The sequence below is a fragment of the Danio rerio genome, chromosome 25 (genome assembly GCF_049306965.1).
Source record: "Danio rerio strain Tuebingen ecotype United States chromosome 25, GRCz12tu, whole genome shotgun sequence".
NCBI classification, from domain to species: domain Eukaryota; kingdom Metazoa; phylum Chordata; class Actinopteri; order Cypriniformes; family Danionidae; genus Danio; species Danio rerio.
In genome coordinates this window covers 18333450-18350693 of record NC_133200.1, presented here as the reverse complement: position 1 = coordinate 18350693, position 17244 = coordinate 18333450, and the positions used below count along the sequence as shown (strand labels likewise).

At 37.2% G+C, this 17244-nt stretch overlaps 1 protein-coding gene across 1 annotated transcript; it reads left to right on the top strand.

Annotated features, from left to right (window-relative positions):
- Positions 1–337: 337 nt before the first annotated feature.
- On the top strand, positions 338–8537 carry cyp2x8 (cytochrome P450, family 2, subfamily X, polypeptide 8; the record flags this gene model as incomplete). The annotated part of the gene is given in 8 exon segments (NM_001002187.1): positions 338–518; positions 590–752; positions 5573–5725; positions 5839–5999; positions 7396–7569; positions 7693–7831; positions 8134–8321; positions 8394–8537. Coding segments are annotated over 8 exon segments (1284 nt in total), but the record flags the coding sequence as incomplete, so codon positions are not given.
- Between the last annotated feature and the right edge of the window lie 8707 nt (positions 8538–17244).

The window sequence follows — 17244 nt, the reverse complement described above, 5'->3', positions numbered from 1 at the left end:
GTGGGGGGAACCGGAGCACCCGGAGGAAACCCACGCAAACACAGGGAGAACATGCAAACTCCACACAGAAACGAGTCGAGGATCAAACCAGCGACTATGACATATGGCATATGGCACAGCTTCTTCTATACTGAATGGATTTGTGTTTAATTATACAAACCAGCAAAATACAGGTGAAAAAAAAAGTTTTGAACTTTTGAGTAGATTGTTTGTTCCAGTCGCTTTATCTTTCTTGGAAAATGGCCAATGTTGTTCAGCAAGCAGATAGCAATGTACCAAGAGACTGGGAGGTAATAGGTTTACAAGCTTGCTTTGCTTGAGTGAAACAGAGGGACCGCAGCTGGACATTAGTAAGCATGTTGGGTTCCTCGGTTCTTGTTTTAATATGCATCCTGCTCGTCTTCCTCCTCATCCGGATCCAGAGGCCAAAAAATTTTCCTCCAGGACCTTCTCCTCTTCCAATATTTGGAAATCTGCTTCACTTCAACCTCGCAAATCCTTTGAAGGAGTTTGAAAGAGTATGGCTTTCTTCTTTTTATCTTGAGTTCCAACATTTCTTCTTGATTGTAAACCAATTTTCCACTTTAAGTTTGCAGAAAAATATGGGAACATTTTCAGCCTGTACACTGGATCGAGGCCAGCAGTTTTTCTGAACAGTTTTGCGGTTATTAAGGAAGCTCTGGTTACCAAAGCTCAAGACTTTTCAGGTCGACCTCAAGACTTCATGATCAGTCATCTCACAGAGTGTAAAGGTAATTCCTAAAAAAAGCTGTCTTAGATAGTAAAATGGAAATTCACAATCTAATGAGTGTAATATTCCTTTTATAAGTAGCAAGTAGTAAGTAGTTGTTTGGGTGACTTGCATTTTAGAAATAGAAACAAATGGGGTTTTTACAGTCACTAGGGTTAACGCAGGATTAACTGTTACATTAACCATGTCATTTCTAAATACATTTTGAATTATGATTATGAATGAATGACTCATGACATGTCGCCATCTGCTGGTGTGAAGAAAAAAAGTTTCCCTTGTCCATTCTATAAATTGGCCAAACTAGGTCAAAATAAACTTGTTGTGCTATGTGCCCCCATTGTTCAAAACAGCATGCCAAAGCAAACTGAACTCTTTGGAAAAGTTCGCCTTGGCTGGTAAACACCTTCCAAATGTTAGGTTAGTGGTAGTTATCTAATAAGTAGGAGTGACTCTAAAGCTCCGCCTTTTTTGACATGTACATCGGGTTACTTTTTTCAGTCCACGAAGTGCAGACATCTGTGAGTAAAAACTACAAGACAGAAGTTGAAAATAACAGAGGCTGAACGTGTTATTCAATTTGCAACATTTAGAGCAGTGTTCCCAACCATGTTTCTGGAGGACCACAAACACATGTTTGGGATGTCTCCTTTGTCTGTCACACCAATTAGTCTTTCAAGTCTCTGCTAATGAGCTGATGCTCTGAATCAGATGTGTTTGGTTAAGGAGATATGAAAAATGTGCAGAGCTGATGGTCCTACAGGAGCAGGGTTGACAAACATTGCTTTAGGATCATTGAAAAATCCTCACCACCCATCAGGGGCGGACTAGCTATCTGGCAAATGCCAGAAGGGCCGGACCAGTTTTTAAATGTGGACCGGTCAGTTTTTTATTTTTATTTTTTTATTTCTTAATATGTATTGTTTTTACATGCAGGCAGCTTTTATCTCTTGCAAAATGTGAATAGTTTGATGATGATACTAATAATAGTAATAATAATAATAATAATATTAATAATTATCATTATTATAATTAAATGTTAAGCATTTGGCCCAATTGGTGACGGCCGGATGGTTTTGAGAGGTGGCTGACCCAATCAAACTTAATGCAAACGTAATCAAAATCTGGCAAGAATGTCAAACAAACAGTAAGTGCAACTTAAGCTAATTGTCAGAGATGGCCCGTAAAAAAAGGAAAGGCAGCGCCAAAAAGCTCCAAGAAACCAATAAAAGGGCTCTAAAATCAGATGCTGCCAAATGCAAAAAATTAACTGAAATAATCTTGACTGGTATAAATTTGGCTGCTGCATCAGAGGACAGTAGCGTGGTTGAGGAGGTAAGAAGAAAACAGAAAATATACTTCTAAGTCATTATGCTAAAATATACTAAGAAAGTTTGACATCATTCACTCTACTTCTGACAGTTTTTGACAGTAACCTACACTGTTTAACAGTTGTAAGCTTAGCATAGAACTCCTGTACATTTTTAAATGTCATCATCAGCAGATAACTTGGGATTTAGCGTATACAAACTGTTGTACATGTATATTACTGTACTAGCAATATAGTCTAACATGCAAAAAACCTATAACTACCTGTTAAGCCACAGTACTATAGGCATTTGAATACATAGTTAGCATTAAATACATGCATAAATTACAGTATGAATTTAATCCTTAAGCAGAGGTGCAAAGAATGACAATGGGTTGTTTTTGTTCCAGTCACATACATTAAATGTTTAAAAACCTATTAAATATGGTACTACTTATATTATTTCACCATCTGTACACCAATATAAGTAGTGAATATGCGTGTCGTGGGTGGGGCTGTGTCTGTGTGGTAATGTGGGCTGGTGTGGATACAGTGCCAGGGAGGAATTTTTGTCCCAGTCCACCCCCACCACCCATCAACACTTGCAATTCCACTGCATTACCAATCAAATTCAAGGACCTTATCTAATTATTGTAGTTTGAATATTTAACTGAGTAAAAGAAAAGGCATAGTTAATTTTAGGAGTATGTGAACACAAGCTCCAACAATTAACTTTTTTGAATTTTTTAAAACAAGTAGTGTTCAATCAAGTCCTGGACTTTCTTACTCAAAACAATCTCATGGACAACAAGCAATCCGGCTTTAAGGAAGGCCACTCAACTGAGACTGCCCTGCTCTCGGTCGTGGAGGATCTCAGACTGGCTAAAGCAGACTGTAAATCATCAGTCCTCATCTTGCTAGATTTGTCAGCTGCTTTTGACACTGTCAACCACCAGATCCTGCTATCTACGCTCGAGTCACTGGGCGTTGCGGGCACTGTTATACAATGGTTCAGATCTTACCTCTCTGACAGGTCATTCAGGGTGTCTTGGATGGGAGAGGTGTCCAACCTACAGCATCTAAACACTGGGGTACCTCAAGGCTCTGTTCTTGGGCCACTTCTCTTCTCCATCTACACATCATCTCTAGGACCAGTCACCCAGAGACATGGATTCTCCTACCACTGATATGCTGATGATACCCAGCTATACCTCTCTTTTCATCCTGATGATCCCTCGGTTCCAGCTCGCATCTCAGCCTGCCTGTTGGATATTTCACACTGGATGAAAGATCATCATCTCCAGCTGAACCTCGCAAAAACGGAAATGCTTGTAGTTTCTGCCAACTCAACTCTACACCATAACTTTTCAATCCAGATGGATGGGGCAACCATTACTGCATCCAAAATGGTGAAAAGCCTTGGAGTAACGATTGATGACCAACTGAACTTCTCTGACCACATTTCTAGAACTGCTCGATCGTGCAGATTCGCACTCTATAACATCAGAAAGATCCGACCCTTCTTATCTGAACATGCAGCTCAACTCCTTGTTCAAGCTCTTGTTCTCTCCAAACTGGATTACTGCAACTCTCTACTAGCTGGGCTTCCAGCTAACTCTATCAAGCCTCTTCAACTGCTCCAGAACACAGCAGCACGAGTGGTCTTCAATGAACCTAAACGAGCACATGTCACTCCGCTGCTAGTCCGTTTGCACTGGCTGCCAGTTGCTGCTCGCATCAAATTCAAAACTCTGATGTTTGCCTACAAAGTGACTTCTGGCCTTGCTCCTTCTTATCTGCTCTCACTTCTGCATATCTATGTGCCCTCCAGAAACTTGCGTTCTGTGAATGAACGTCGCCTCGTGGTTCCATCCCAAAGAGGGAAGAAATCACTTTCGCAAACGCTCACGCTCAATCTGCCCAGCTGGTGGAATGAACTCCCTAACTGCATCAGAACAACAGAGTCACTCGCTATTTTCAAGAAACGACTAAAAACTCAACTATTTAGTCTCCACATCACTTCCTAATCTGCAATTGCCTCTGAATATCACACTAACTGTACCCAAAAAAAAAATAAATACATTACTAATACTACTAATACTTTCCTTCTTAGACTTTACAGACCTGAAACTTACCTATAGCACTTATTCATTGTTGCACTTAGTTGTGTAAATTGCTTCCTTGTCCTCATTTGTAAGTCGCTTTGGATAAAAGCGTCTGTTAAATGACTAAATGTAAATGTAAATGTAAAACTTGTTTAGTTCCTAAAATACTCCCAGAATGTTATCTGTTGGCCAACCTGAAAGTTGTCTTAAATGTAAATAGAATATTCTCTCTAAGTCAGGAGAATGTTCTTCTTTTAGGGACTACCAGGACTTCAAATCTCTCACCATATGGACAACAAATCCTTTCATGCACCACACACTTACACCTGTTCCAGTTTACCATTGATTTCTAACGCACACCGCTGAAATTGTTCAGAACTGATTACATGGACTTTAAAAGCAGCACAGACACAAACACCAGTTGCTGAGTCTTGTTTAACTTGTTTAACATTATGACGCATTTCCTTTGCCTAGCCTTGCCTTGACTTGCAGTGTTGTACATGACCGTTGCTTTGTTTACGTTAGTTGGGGGCAAAGCGAGGCTTCGTGAAACACTAAAACATTTGAAGCACATGTGTCAAAGCTTTCAAAACGTTTTAAACCCGTCTCTACAGTGACGCATAGTGGTCATCTTTATGTATTGCACTGGAACAGCTTCAGCGAAGAAACAGTTTAGCAAGTTGACTTTTGAAGTGATTTAGTGAAGCAGTGAGAGTCACTGACTAGCTTCAAGAGCTAATGTGTTTGAATCCAGGGTGATGCAGCTATAGATGTTAGCTTTTAAAAACTCTGTTCTTGTAACTTGTTTTGTTTTAGCATTAGTCTGACGTCCGAATAAACACTTTGGGAATATATTTATTTTGTTTTGATCATAAAAAAGTAACTAATAAAATACATTGTCACAATTTTAAGTATTGGAACAAGTCAGGATTCAAACTCGGGCCTTTTGCAGCACAGTTACTCTGCACCCACGCACCGTCCACAAGGCTACATGAGATGTTTTTTTTCCAAGTGCAAATTCGGCAGGTCTCGAAACGCTTCTGAAATGACTGATGCTTTGAATAGCTTTAGTTATGTGACCTGGGTGTTTTGAATCACCTTAGTCACATGACCTGGGTGGTTCGGCTCATTCTTTGGTGCAGTGTTTCGAAACACTTGCAATTTGAGATCTCGACACTGTGTGGAAACGTCTGTTTCATTTTAGCCATTCCTAGTTTATGATGCTTACCGCCAGAACTGACCATTCGCCTGTTTATTGACCACGACTTTGGTTTTCCTGTATGCATGTGCTTGCCCCTGTATACATCACATGGGAATGTTAAGGAAACAATTTTATGTTTGCATGTGTAACTAATCATAATATTGCTAAAATCTCCACAACTCTCAATTGCTTTTATAATTTTTCTGAAGGTGTTGTGTTGGCTGACTATGGACCCCTTTGGAAGGATCATCGACGTTTTGCTCTCATGACCCTGAGAAATTTTGGTCTGGGAAAGCAGTCCATGGAGGAGAGAATTCTGGGGGAAATTTCACACGTTGTTGGTTACCTTGACAAAAACATTGGTATTTATATGTGATTTCTACTTCTTGGACAAGGTGGAGACCATTTACTTTTAGATTTCAGATACCGAATAAAATGTCTTAATGTTTTCTTTAAATAATTCACATATGTACAGGGAAAACAGTGGATCCTCAGGTCATGTTCCACAATGTTGCTTCCAATGTTATCAGTCTGGTTCTGTTTGGACGCCGTTTTGATTACAACAGTGAAACCCTTCAGTGCTACATTCAGCTCATTACCGAGATTTCAAAGATCCTCAATGGACCCTGGAACATGGTGAGATCTCAGATCAAAACACCTCATAAAATCACTTGACAACTTTCTATTTTCACCCCTTTTCGGTGGTTACTGGAAAATAAAAACATTCATTCTATCATTTTCCTTCATCTTAGTCCTTTTATTCATCAGTGGTCCCCACAGTGGAATGAACTGCCAACCTATCCAGCATATGTTTTAGACAGTGGATGCCCTTCCAGCTGCAACCCAGTACTAGGAAACATCCATACTCACTTATTCACACACATACACCAAGGCCAATTTATTTTATTCAATTCACCTATACCGCATGCCTTTGGACTGTGGGGGGAACTGGAGCACACAAAGGAAACCCACGCCAACACGGGGAGAACATGCAAACTCCACACAGAAATGCCAACTGGCCCAGCCAGGACTCGAACTAGCGACCTTCTTGCTGTGAGGTGAAAGTGATAACCACTGAGCCACTGTGTCACTCCAAAAGGAAAAACAATAAATGATAAATATTTAAAGAACAACCTGTTGTGAGCTCTAAGGTTGTTAATCAATTGTAAATGCTTTGCTAAATCCATCTGTTAATATAAATTCATCTTATTTTAAAAGACAATCATATTTAATAATGAAATGTGTACAGGGAAACTACATTACCCATAATGCTGTGCACAAAAGTTAGAAAAGTATGCCAAATAAGGTCTTTAGCATTCAAATTACTGAAATATCATTATAGAGAGAGAGAGTCTGTTTGGTGAAAAATTGTTGTAGTGCATATTTTTTTATCTATTGTCCTACAGTTTAGAAGTATCTGCAAAAAGTCCAAGGTAGCAAAAAATTCTGGCCCAGATTTGCCATAAATTTGACACAGCAGGCATTCATCCGCCACTGTCATAGAGCATGTGGCCTGGTTTAGCAGTGGTGGCACCGTCTTTAGGGCGGCACACAATACTTGGGCCAGATGTAAATTGTAGTATTTGTCCCAGATGTTAATAACTGATATGTGGGCCATGTAAGTTCGGCCTGTCTTGACCCATATTTAAAATCAATTTCTATTTTAAATAAAGAAAAAAAAATTCAACCAATCAAGTCGCTTTGACAAAAAGCACACCCATAGCATGCCTAAAGTGCAATGATTCATGGGTTTATCAATTTCATTGCAGTCATGACACACCAACATATTTGGCCCAGTTCAGGATCAGATAGGGTTATTAACTTGGCTGAGACTTGGCCCAGATATGGTCCATGTTTGGCTCTTGTCTGAAAGCCAGACTTGGTGCAATCATGTAATGTAATTCACTGCGGCATGTGGGCCAAGTACAAGCTGATTGTCTGGGCCAGAGATATTTTGTGGGGTTTATTTTGTTGATATTTAAAGGTATCTCTAAGCTACGTGTACTTAAATTTGGATGTTCTTTTATAACAGATATATGACACACTTCCCTTTTTGAGAATCCTGCCCCTGCCTTTTAAAAAAGGATTTGATCATGTGAAGGTATTAAAAGGTATGAATTTGAAGCTGATTGACGAACACAAGAGCACAAGAGTCCCTGGAAAGCCGAGAGACTTCATTGACTGCTATCTGGATGAGCTTGATAAGGTGCATCATTTTTCTGTAATGCAATGGTCTGGATGGTTTTGAAATGTTCATAACTGAAATCTGTAAATACTGTTTATGCACCACTGCTTGAGACTCAAATGAGAGATATCTTACAATCCTCAGAGAAAAAATGAGGTTTCCACCTTTTCCGAAGACCAGCTCCTCATGTACATTCTGGATCTGTACTTTGCCGGGACCGACACCACTTCTAACACCCTCCTCACTGCTTTCCTCTACCTCATGAACCACCCAGAGGTGCAAGGTTTGAGTTTGAAAAGCACACATTCATTTGTCTTCATTTAATCCAGGTTTAAACCAGAGAAAGTAGAGGAGTATCAACAGGAATGGAAACCTTTGTTATATTGTTAAGCCACATTAAAATAAGAAATTATAAATACAGTTTTGAAGTGTAATTCGTACTGAATAATCCAAATATGTGAATTGGTGTAATGTTTTTATTGCTGTTTTGACATTTGCAAAATTTCAGAAGTATGTTATGTTAGCAAAGCTAGCATTTCAAAAGGAGCTTGAATAGACAAACACAGCCTTGTTTTTTCTTACCAGTAAAATGTCAGCAAGAGATTGATGATGTTCTGGAGGGTAAAGATCAGGTGTCGTATGAAGACCGAGACAATATGCCGTACACACTGGCTGTGATTCACGAGGTTCAGCGTGTCGCTAACACTGTACCGCTAAGTGTGTTTCACTGCACTACACGAGACACAGAGCTAATGGGCTACAGCATCCCAAAGGTGAGGAAACATTCAGACTAAAGGTTATTTTACTTCAAAACAAACTGTAATAAACTGTTTCTGATTTGTCAGGGAACACTTATCATTCCCAACCTCACTATTGTCCTAAAAGAAGAAGGTCAGTGGAAGTTTCCTCATGAGTTCAACCCAGCAAACTTCTTGAATGAGCAGGGCCAGTTTGAGAAGCCTGAAGCCTTCATACCCTTCTCCACAGGTAACCGTTTTTAAGTATTTAAGCACAGCACTGAAATGCTGTAGTAATTAATAGGATTTTCATAGATCACCATTCTGCCCTAACAATGATCAGGCAGCCCAAACTCTAAATTAGAACACTGTAAATCCCAGTAGTTCTCACCCCTTCTACAATGTCACTAAAACTCACCCCATTCAGTCTGATGATGGCGCTACAATCATAAGCATGAAATTGATCACAAATGCTAAATAAACATACTTTGTATTTCCTAAACAACCCAGTAACCACTTGGGACGCCAATGCATTTTTTAAAGTGTTATTCATGCGATACCAAACTGCAATCACTGCAATCAGCACGGGAAGATTTAGTAATTTTGGGGCCCTAAGCTATTCTAGCCATACAGACTGCACCCTTTCTACTTTTATTTAATTTTTATTTATATTGCTGTTTTTTATAGCGCTCAATTTTCTTTAACATTTTAAATGAATGCAAGCTCTACATTTTAAATTATTAGTTTTCTTAAAATGAATTTACAGCTAAAATAAATAATAATAAATATATATTTTTTTTTATAAATTTTACTGTTGGACGGCTGCGTAATGGATATTTTATTTTTTAAATATTATAAATATTATAAATACATACATATAATATAATAATATTATATTTAATTGTATTTTAAATCCAGCATGTGTAGATCGCACACAGTATCGCATAGAACTAAAAATCTACCATTATATGGACTACAAGATTCAGTCATGCACTGCACACACACACCGGTTCCTAATCCTGGCTGATTGCTAACTAACACACCTGAAGCTGCTCAAAGACTGATAAGTTGGACTGTTTATACAGCACACTAACACACAACCTTTGCTGAGTCTTGTGATACTGTTTGTGAACATTATGACGCATTTCCCTTGCCTTGTCTTGCTGGTTTTGACCCTTGCTTTGTTTTGTTTGTTTTATTGTTTGTCCCTGTTTGCTGCTTGCCTTCTGACAAATCTCCTGTTATTTTAACCACAAATCTTGATTTGCCTACATACATCTGTTTGCCCCTGTGTTGACCATTGCTTACCTGACCATTGTTAAACCCTGCATTTGGATTTGCATGCACTTTTCAGCGTACCACTTCACATTACATATATGTAGTTTATAGGTATAATTTATTTTTCTAATTATACTTCTAGATTTATTGGGGACCCCCAGATTTCCTGGGGCCCTAACAGCCTCTTACCTCACTTATTGGTTAAATCTGTCTCTGGTCATCAGACAGATCGCCTATCAAATTTTTGACATTCTTTGAGAAACCTACATTTTTTAGTCCTAGACTTTTTTAATCCGTCTAAATGAAACCACTATAGTGCAATTGTCTAGGTCAACAATTATATTTAGGGTCATTAACAAAAGGGGTATGGTCAAATATACCAAAAATGCTTATATTCCTAAACAAAAATGAGTCTTAAATTGAAAACTGCTGTATTTCTTTTGCAAATGACTAGAAATGGCCAAAAAATCTTTTCATCCCTGATTTTAGCGATTGCTAAATTAGTTATTTTATATGAGCCCTTTAAGCACTTGAACTTGTAGCTATATATTTTATTTTCATTTATCCTGCATTTACTGTGTTTCTCCAGGTCCTCGTGTGTGTCTGGGTGAAGGTCTGGCCCGTATGGAGCTCTTCTTGGTTTTTGTCACTCTGTTGCGGCGTTACAAGTTTGTGTGGCCCAGAGATGCTGGGAAACCAGATTACACCCCTGTTTTCGGGATCACCATGACACCAAAACCCTACAGAATGCTCATCAGGCGGAGAGACACAGTTAAACAGTGAATCTTAATGCTGACAGTGCTGCTGTATTTAAAGTTGCAGGTAATCAATGGTACTGGAATCAGGTACTGGAGGTAAAAATTCAGTGAATTATTTTTCAGTACACATTAACAATAAAATTGTAATCTTTCAACATGGATAAACTTCAAGAGGATGAATGACACATCTTTCAAACATACTTTTGTGGATTTGATTTTTCAGCCTACACAATAAAGGTCTAATCAATCTTCATTTCTTTGAGTCATTCCTATAACATCACATATTTGTGAAGCAAATCTTCTCTTTGCACAGCCTCGATGTTCACTTTGAATTAAATCATTGAGAGAAATCATCTCAACTATAATTAAATGACCTTTGTCATGATAATACCTGAAATATCTTCTCTGAGCAGTTACAATGCTGAATGTCTTCTACCAAGAGGAGAACTTAAACACCAATATACAGAACATAAGTGTACTCCAAGTTTATAATATTACACAAAGTCTCCAACAGGTTTCAATTAAGGCTGCACTAATTTCATTTCTCTTTCACATGTCATAAACAATTAGACCAAAAAAAATGTGTATTTTCTTGTTGTACTCTAACAAAGAGAATGAGAAACAAGTACACGGTTTAAGTCAGGATCATTAACCCCCCTAAATTATTAGCCCCCCTGTTTATTTTCCCCCAATTTCTTTTTAACAGAGAGAAGATTTTTCAAGACACTTCTATACAGCTTAAAGTGACATTTAAAGGCTTAACTAGGTTTATTAGGTTAACTTGACAGGTTAGGGTAATTAGAAAAGTTATTGTATATTGATGGTTTGTTCTGTAGACTATCGAAAAAAATAGCTTAAAGGGGCTAATAATTTTGACCTTAAAATGATTTATAAAAAATCTAAAACTTATTTTATTCTATCCGAAATCAAACAAATAAGACTTTCCCCAGAAGAACAAATATTATCAGACATACTGTGAAAATTTCCTTGCTCTGTTAATCATCATTTGGGAAATATTTAAAAAAGAAAAAAAAATCAAAGAGGGGCTAATAATTCTGATTTCAACTGCTCATTATATTATCACTAAAACAACAAATGCAAATGCATTACATTGACATCAACAATATTTCTTTAAGATGTTTATTTTAAAAAAATTATCATTTAAAAGTTTATCAGTTTGCTGAACACAGCAGATATTTTCAAGACTCTTTAAAATACACATACTAACTGTGAAAAGATGCCTAAATCTTATGAAAAACTGGATTCATATTGGCAGCTATTTATTCATCTGTATTATCTTTGTGAGGACGGTATTGTTTTTGTCAAGAATTAATTCATAATATTTCTCCTTAGAATAATTATACATTTTTCACAATTTTCCATCATAACCAGTAGGATAATAAGCCTATAATGCAAGCTTGCCAGTTTGACAACACAAAACCTTAGCCTTTTCTTTTAATAAACATTTTTGGTGAGACTTTTGATGGTCCCTATTGCACATTTTTGTTGACTAAAAGTTGCATTGCAGCTACATGCCAACTACTTCTCATTTGAGTATTAGTAGAAGGTCTGCTTGACATCTGCTCATACCGCTCCTTCAACACATTTAACTGACTACAAGAAACTTTGCAAGTACATGTCAACTTACACTAACCCTAAACCCAACCTAACACTCTACTTATATTGAGAATTAGTTAGCATGTAGATGCAATGTAACTTAAGATTCAAAAAATGAGTGATACCAAAATTTTATGCAAACGCATTCAAGCACTGAGGTGGGGGCCAGTAAAATAGGCTTATTTGAAATATTTTAACATATATTTTTTTCCTTTTAAATTGCCACTCTCATAGACACAGTTTTGTTTTTAACTGTTGCCATAATTGAGCATAAAGAACCCTTCATTTGTTGTCTAATTTTAATATGCATGCACATTCCTCAGGAGACATGCATTGAATAATTATGGCTGAAAATAAGTGTTTAAAAAGTTGTATGCACACTGTAAAAATATCTGTAAATTAACAGTTTTCCATATTTTGTGATTTATGTATTCTATATTATGTATTCTTTCTTTCTTTCTTTATGATTTTTAATTGCATTGTGAGATCTTGATCTTTCTTCCAACAACTTTTATGTTAAAAAGTTTGAGAAAGTGACTTTTATTGACATTTTAGTTTGGTTTGATGTGATATATTGTCTTGTTTGGTGTCTTAAATTACGATACAAAAACCTGGAAGTAAACTGCCAGTACTTTTTCGTTTACATTTCATTCATTCATTCATTCATTCATTCATTCATTCATTCATTCATTCATTCATTCATTCATTCATTCATTCATTTATTCATTCATTCATTCATTCATTCATTCATTCATTCATTCATTCATTCATTCATTTTCTTTTCGGCTTAGTCCCTTTATTAATCTGGGGTTGCAACAGCAGAATAAACCACCAACTTATTCAGCATATGTTTTACACAATGGATGCCTATCCAGCTGCCGGTTCTAGTCCTTTAACCGGCCGGTGGTCTTTTCTGTGTGTAGTTTGCATGTTCTTCCCGAGCTTGCGTGGGTTTTCCCTGGGTCCTCCGGTTTCTTCCCACATTCCAAAAACATGCACAAGAAGTAAATTGATAAATCTAAATTTTGCACTACAGTTAATCTCTCACCATGCAGCATATCTTTTCATAGCATTCAATTTTTAGTCATCAGTTTTTATCAAGGGGGAGTTGTCGAGATCTACCTGAGCTCAAAGCTCCCCTTTCGTCCTCCAAACGGGAGGGAGCCCAGGGCTCAAGAACCTTTGGGCTCAGGGCTCTCTCCCGGGACAGCATGCCAAACTAGCTTATAATCAATCATCAGCTAAGTGTGAACTCTTGAAAGGGAAAATCACATGCTGATGTGCTGCAGTAACAGAATCTGAAAAGGTTTTTGGAGATACGAGGCATTAAAATTGTGGTCATTGATCTCGTTGCTGTTCCAAACTCCCTAAATGCACTTGTACACCTTTTATTGATTCTCATTTGGGAGCTTCCTGACCTTAGAATGGGCTACATATGCATAGTGTTTTTCAGCCAATGGTGAACTTCTGGTGGAAGCTTTATGTGACTAATTTCATAAGGTTCCTCATACCGCATGGATGTTGTAATGTTATTACAATACATTCAGTTAAATAGACTTAAGCATTCATTTAGTTGTTCAAGCATAAAAAGACATGAAAGACGTTTAAACGGAGGTGCCGTCAATAGCAGCAGACCAGCGCAGAAACTCCATTGAAAATACTGGGGTAAAATTTATTTTCATATTATATTAAGACATGGCAAGGAAAAATATAATTTAATGCTTCTTGTTTTATCTGACACCCACTTTATATCGTATCTCAGCCAGGCAGTGAAGATCACTGTTTTTTTTTAAAGAAATCAGATCTTGAATGCAGTGATTTTGTATGAGATGACAATAAACCGGAAGCCAGGCTGGCTGACTGAAATTAAAAGATTGTGTGCATATCCTCTTAAGGCTCAAGGTGTTTTTTACATGCATTTTTAATTTCTCTTTGCTATTTGGGCTTATTTGAACCTAATTAAAATAAAAATCTAAGTATCACCTTTTGACATGATGTACTTTTAGAGAAAAATGATATCCAGACATGTGGACCTATGGTCCGAATTTACATAAAACACTTTTTCCTGAATTTTTTAAAGCATATATAATGTTTTTTTTTTTACTTGCTTTGGCCATCAGAGAGTAAAAGCAAATTTTTTTCATTTTTTGGAGAGTTAAAAATAGGGGTTGTTACTGTTGACCTGCTCTTTATATCATAATTTTACTTGAAGCGGCACATAATCATTGACTCATTCTTAACTACTTATGAACTCCTTTGTGTAAATAATCATAGGCTCATTCTGAAAATGTAGCCCTATATACATTTTTGGAGATTGCGAATTATGCAGCCAGAAGTATGTATGGCTGCATTTTATCTTTAAAACAAACGCTACAGGGTGGTATGACGCTGTTGCTTTTTGCATTTACCAGCTGACCGCTTCTTTTTTTTTTTTGATGGCTTTTCAAAACACTGCAAATGGGTTTAGGGAAGGGGGTGGGCGGGTCAATAGGTGCTTTTAAAAAAACTATTGGTTGGGTTTGGGGAAGGGGGAAGGTCTGGGTGGTCGGTCAGTTGGGGAGTCAGTAACTCAACAGTGACCTCTGGTGGATACAGGAGAACAGTAGGCACAAATTGCATTCACAAGAAAAATTTAGACCTGAAAAAGCATCCACAGCTGCAAAAAACGTAGCTCCTGAGACTTATTTAGCTTTCTCCAGAAATGTAAATAGAGGAACGTAATTAGAATGAGCCTGAGTTGGTTTAAACTGTTCATTTATTTGTTTAGGCAGAACACTTTTCTATTATTTTTCAATTTAAACATGCACTAGACGGATGAGCACAACTGTTAGGTTTAAACATAAGAGTTCATGAGTAGTTAAGAAAGAGTGAATGATTATGTGCCCCTTCAAGTAAAGCCATGGCATGACATATTTAAATCTAAAGTGTTAATACATTAACAAACATGGACTAACAAGAAATAATAGCCATTATTCAAAATGAATTCATGTGACTCATTAAAGTTAGTTCTTGATTAGCGCATACCTTAGCACATCATTAGTTCATGTCGAAGCAGCGTTTGATTTACATATTAGTACATCATTATTCATGTACTAAGCTGATTCCATCTGTCAACACATTTATTTTAATTTTAAAACACCAATGTTTACTAGTGGAATCTGCACAGACAACTTACATTCCCATAATGTTATACAGAACTACTCTGTTCACATGAAATACCAATGCTGTTAGAATGGAGTTCAAGTATTTCTAGAAAATCAATAATTAATAATTAGAGGGAGGAAATGCAGTATGCTATTAAGGGCATGGACTCTCTCATTCTAGAGAGAACTACATGAACTGAAATAAACTAAATTGACCATAGTTTGTATATGGGAGAGTGTGTGGGTGTTTCTCAGCATTGAGGGTTGTACTCTTAGTGCTTGGTTGTGGCTGGAAGGGCATTCACCAACAAAACATTTGCCAGAGTAATTGGTGGTTAATTCCACTGTGGCAACCCCTGATATTTTATGTTCTTTTCTACCAGATATCCGACACGCTTCCTTTATTGAGAATCTTGCCCCTGCCGTTTAAAAAAGCAGGGGATAATATGAAAACAATAAAAAGTATGAATCAGAAGCTGATTGACGAACACAAAAGCACAAGAGTGCCAGGAGAGCCGAAAGACTTTATTAACTGCTATCTGGATGAGCTTGATAAGGTGCCACTTTCTGCTGACAAACATCTAAGTATACATTTCACAATTTACAATATATAAATGAAGTGTGCCTTTAATTGAGATTATTGATATTTTACATTCCACAGGTAAAAATCAATGTTTCCACCTTTTCCGAAGACCAGCTTGTTATGACCGTTTACGATTTGCACTCTGCAGCGACCTACAACATTTCTAACACCCTCCTCACTGCTTTCCTCTACCTCATGAACCACCCAGAGGTGCAAGGTTTGAGCGCACATTATTAAATCTGTCTTAATTTAAACCAGTTTGAGTTTTTTATTTGTTAATTTTTATATTTTCATAAATTTCTCCATAGGTAACCATTTTTAAGTATTCAAGCACAGCACTGAAACTCGGTTGTAATTATTAGGATTTTCACAGATCACCATTCTGCCCTGACCAGACAGCCCAAACAATAAATTGTAACACTGTAAATCACAGTAGTCCTCACCCCTTCTATAGTGTCACTAAAACTCACCCCAATCAGTCTGATGGTGGCGCTACAGCAATCATAAGTTTTGCTCAAATTGCTCATAACTGCTAAACTGTTCAATAAATATCCAATGATGCATTTTGTAAGGTGTTTTAAAAGATAACATGGGATACCAAAGTTACAGCCATCGGACAAATATCACCTAACAAATATATGAGATTATTCCAAAAGTATCAGAAACCATTACAGTGCAACTGTCAAGACTCTCTAGGTCAACAAATCAATCAAAGAAAGTGTAACTTTTTGAATGGGATAGCTATAACTGGGTTAATCACAAAATGGGTGAGTAAATACACTGGGTGAAGGTCTGGCCCGTATGGAGCTCTTCTTGGTTTTTGTCACTCTCTTGAGGCGTTTTCAGTTTGTGTGGCTCGAAGATGCTGGGAAACCAGATTACACCCCTGTATTCAGGCACACCATGACACCCAAACCCTACAGAATGCACATCAGACGGAGAAACACAGTTAAACAGTGAATCTTAATGCTGACAGTGATAACAAAAAGTTGATTTGACTTTTTAAACTTTTAACTTTTAGTTTTTACACATTTACAAAACAATTTTTACTATATAAACTATTTATATCAAGAACATTATAGGCCTACTGTTTCAATATGGATCTTCTATGAATTCAAGAGGATGAATGATGCATCTTTCAAATGTATTTTTGTTACTTCGTTACAGTCACATAAAAATTTAACTTTACAGACAATTTAGCTGACCCAATTCACCGCATGTCTTTAGACTGTTGGGAAACAGGAGCACCCGGAGGAGACCCAAGCAAACACAGGGAGAACATGCAAACTCCACACAGAAATGCCAACTGACCCAGCTGAGGTCGAACCAGCAACCTTATTGCTGTCCTCTCAACATCTCAAATTAGTTAACGATAATTAAATGACCTTTATCATAATAAGACAACTGTGTTGTTCAATAAATGAAATTTGATATACATTTTAGTAATGTTTAATAGGCTATTTCAGGCCCACAGGCACCTGGTGAAAGAGGTGGTTCTTTTTTTTTTTTTTTTTTGAGGTGGTTTCATTTTCTATTTAATTATGAGATTTAAATATGGCATTTTTATGACAATTTAAGCA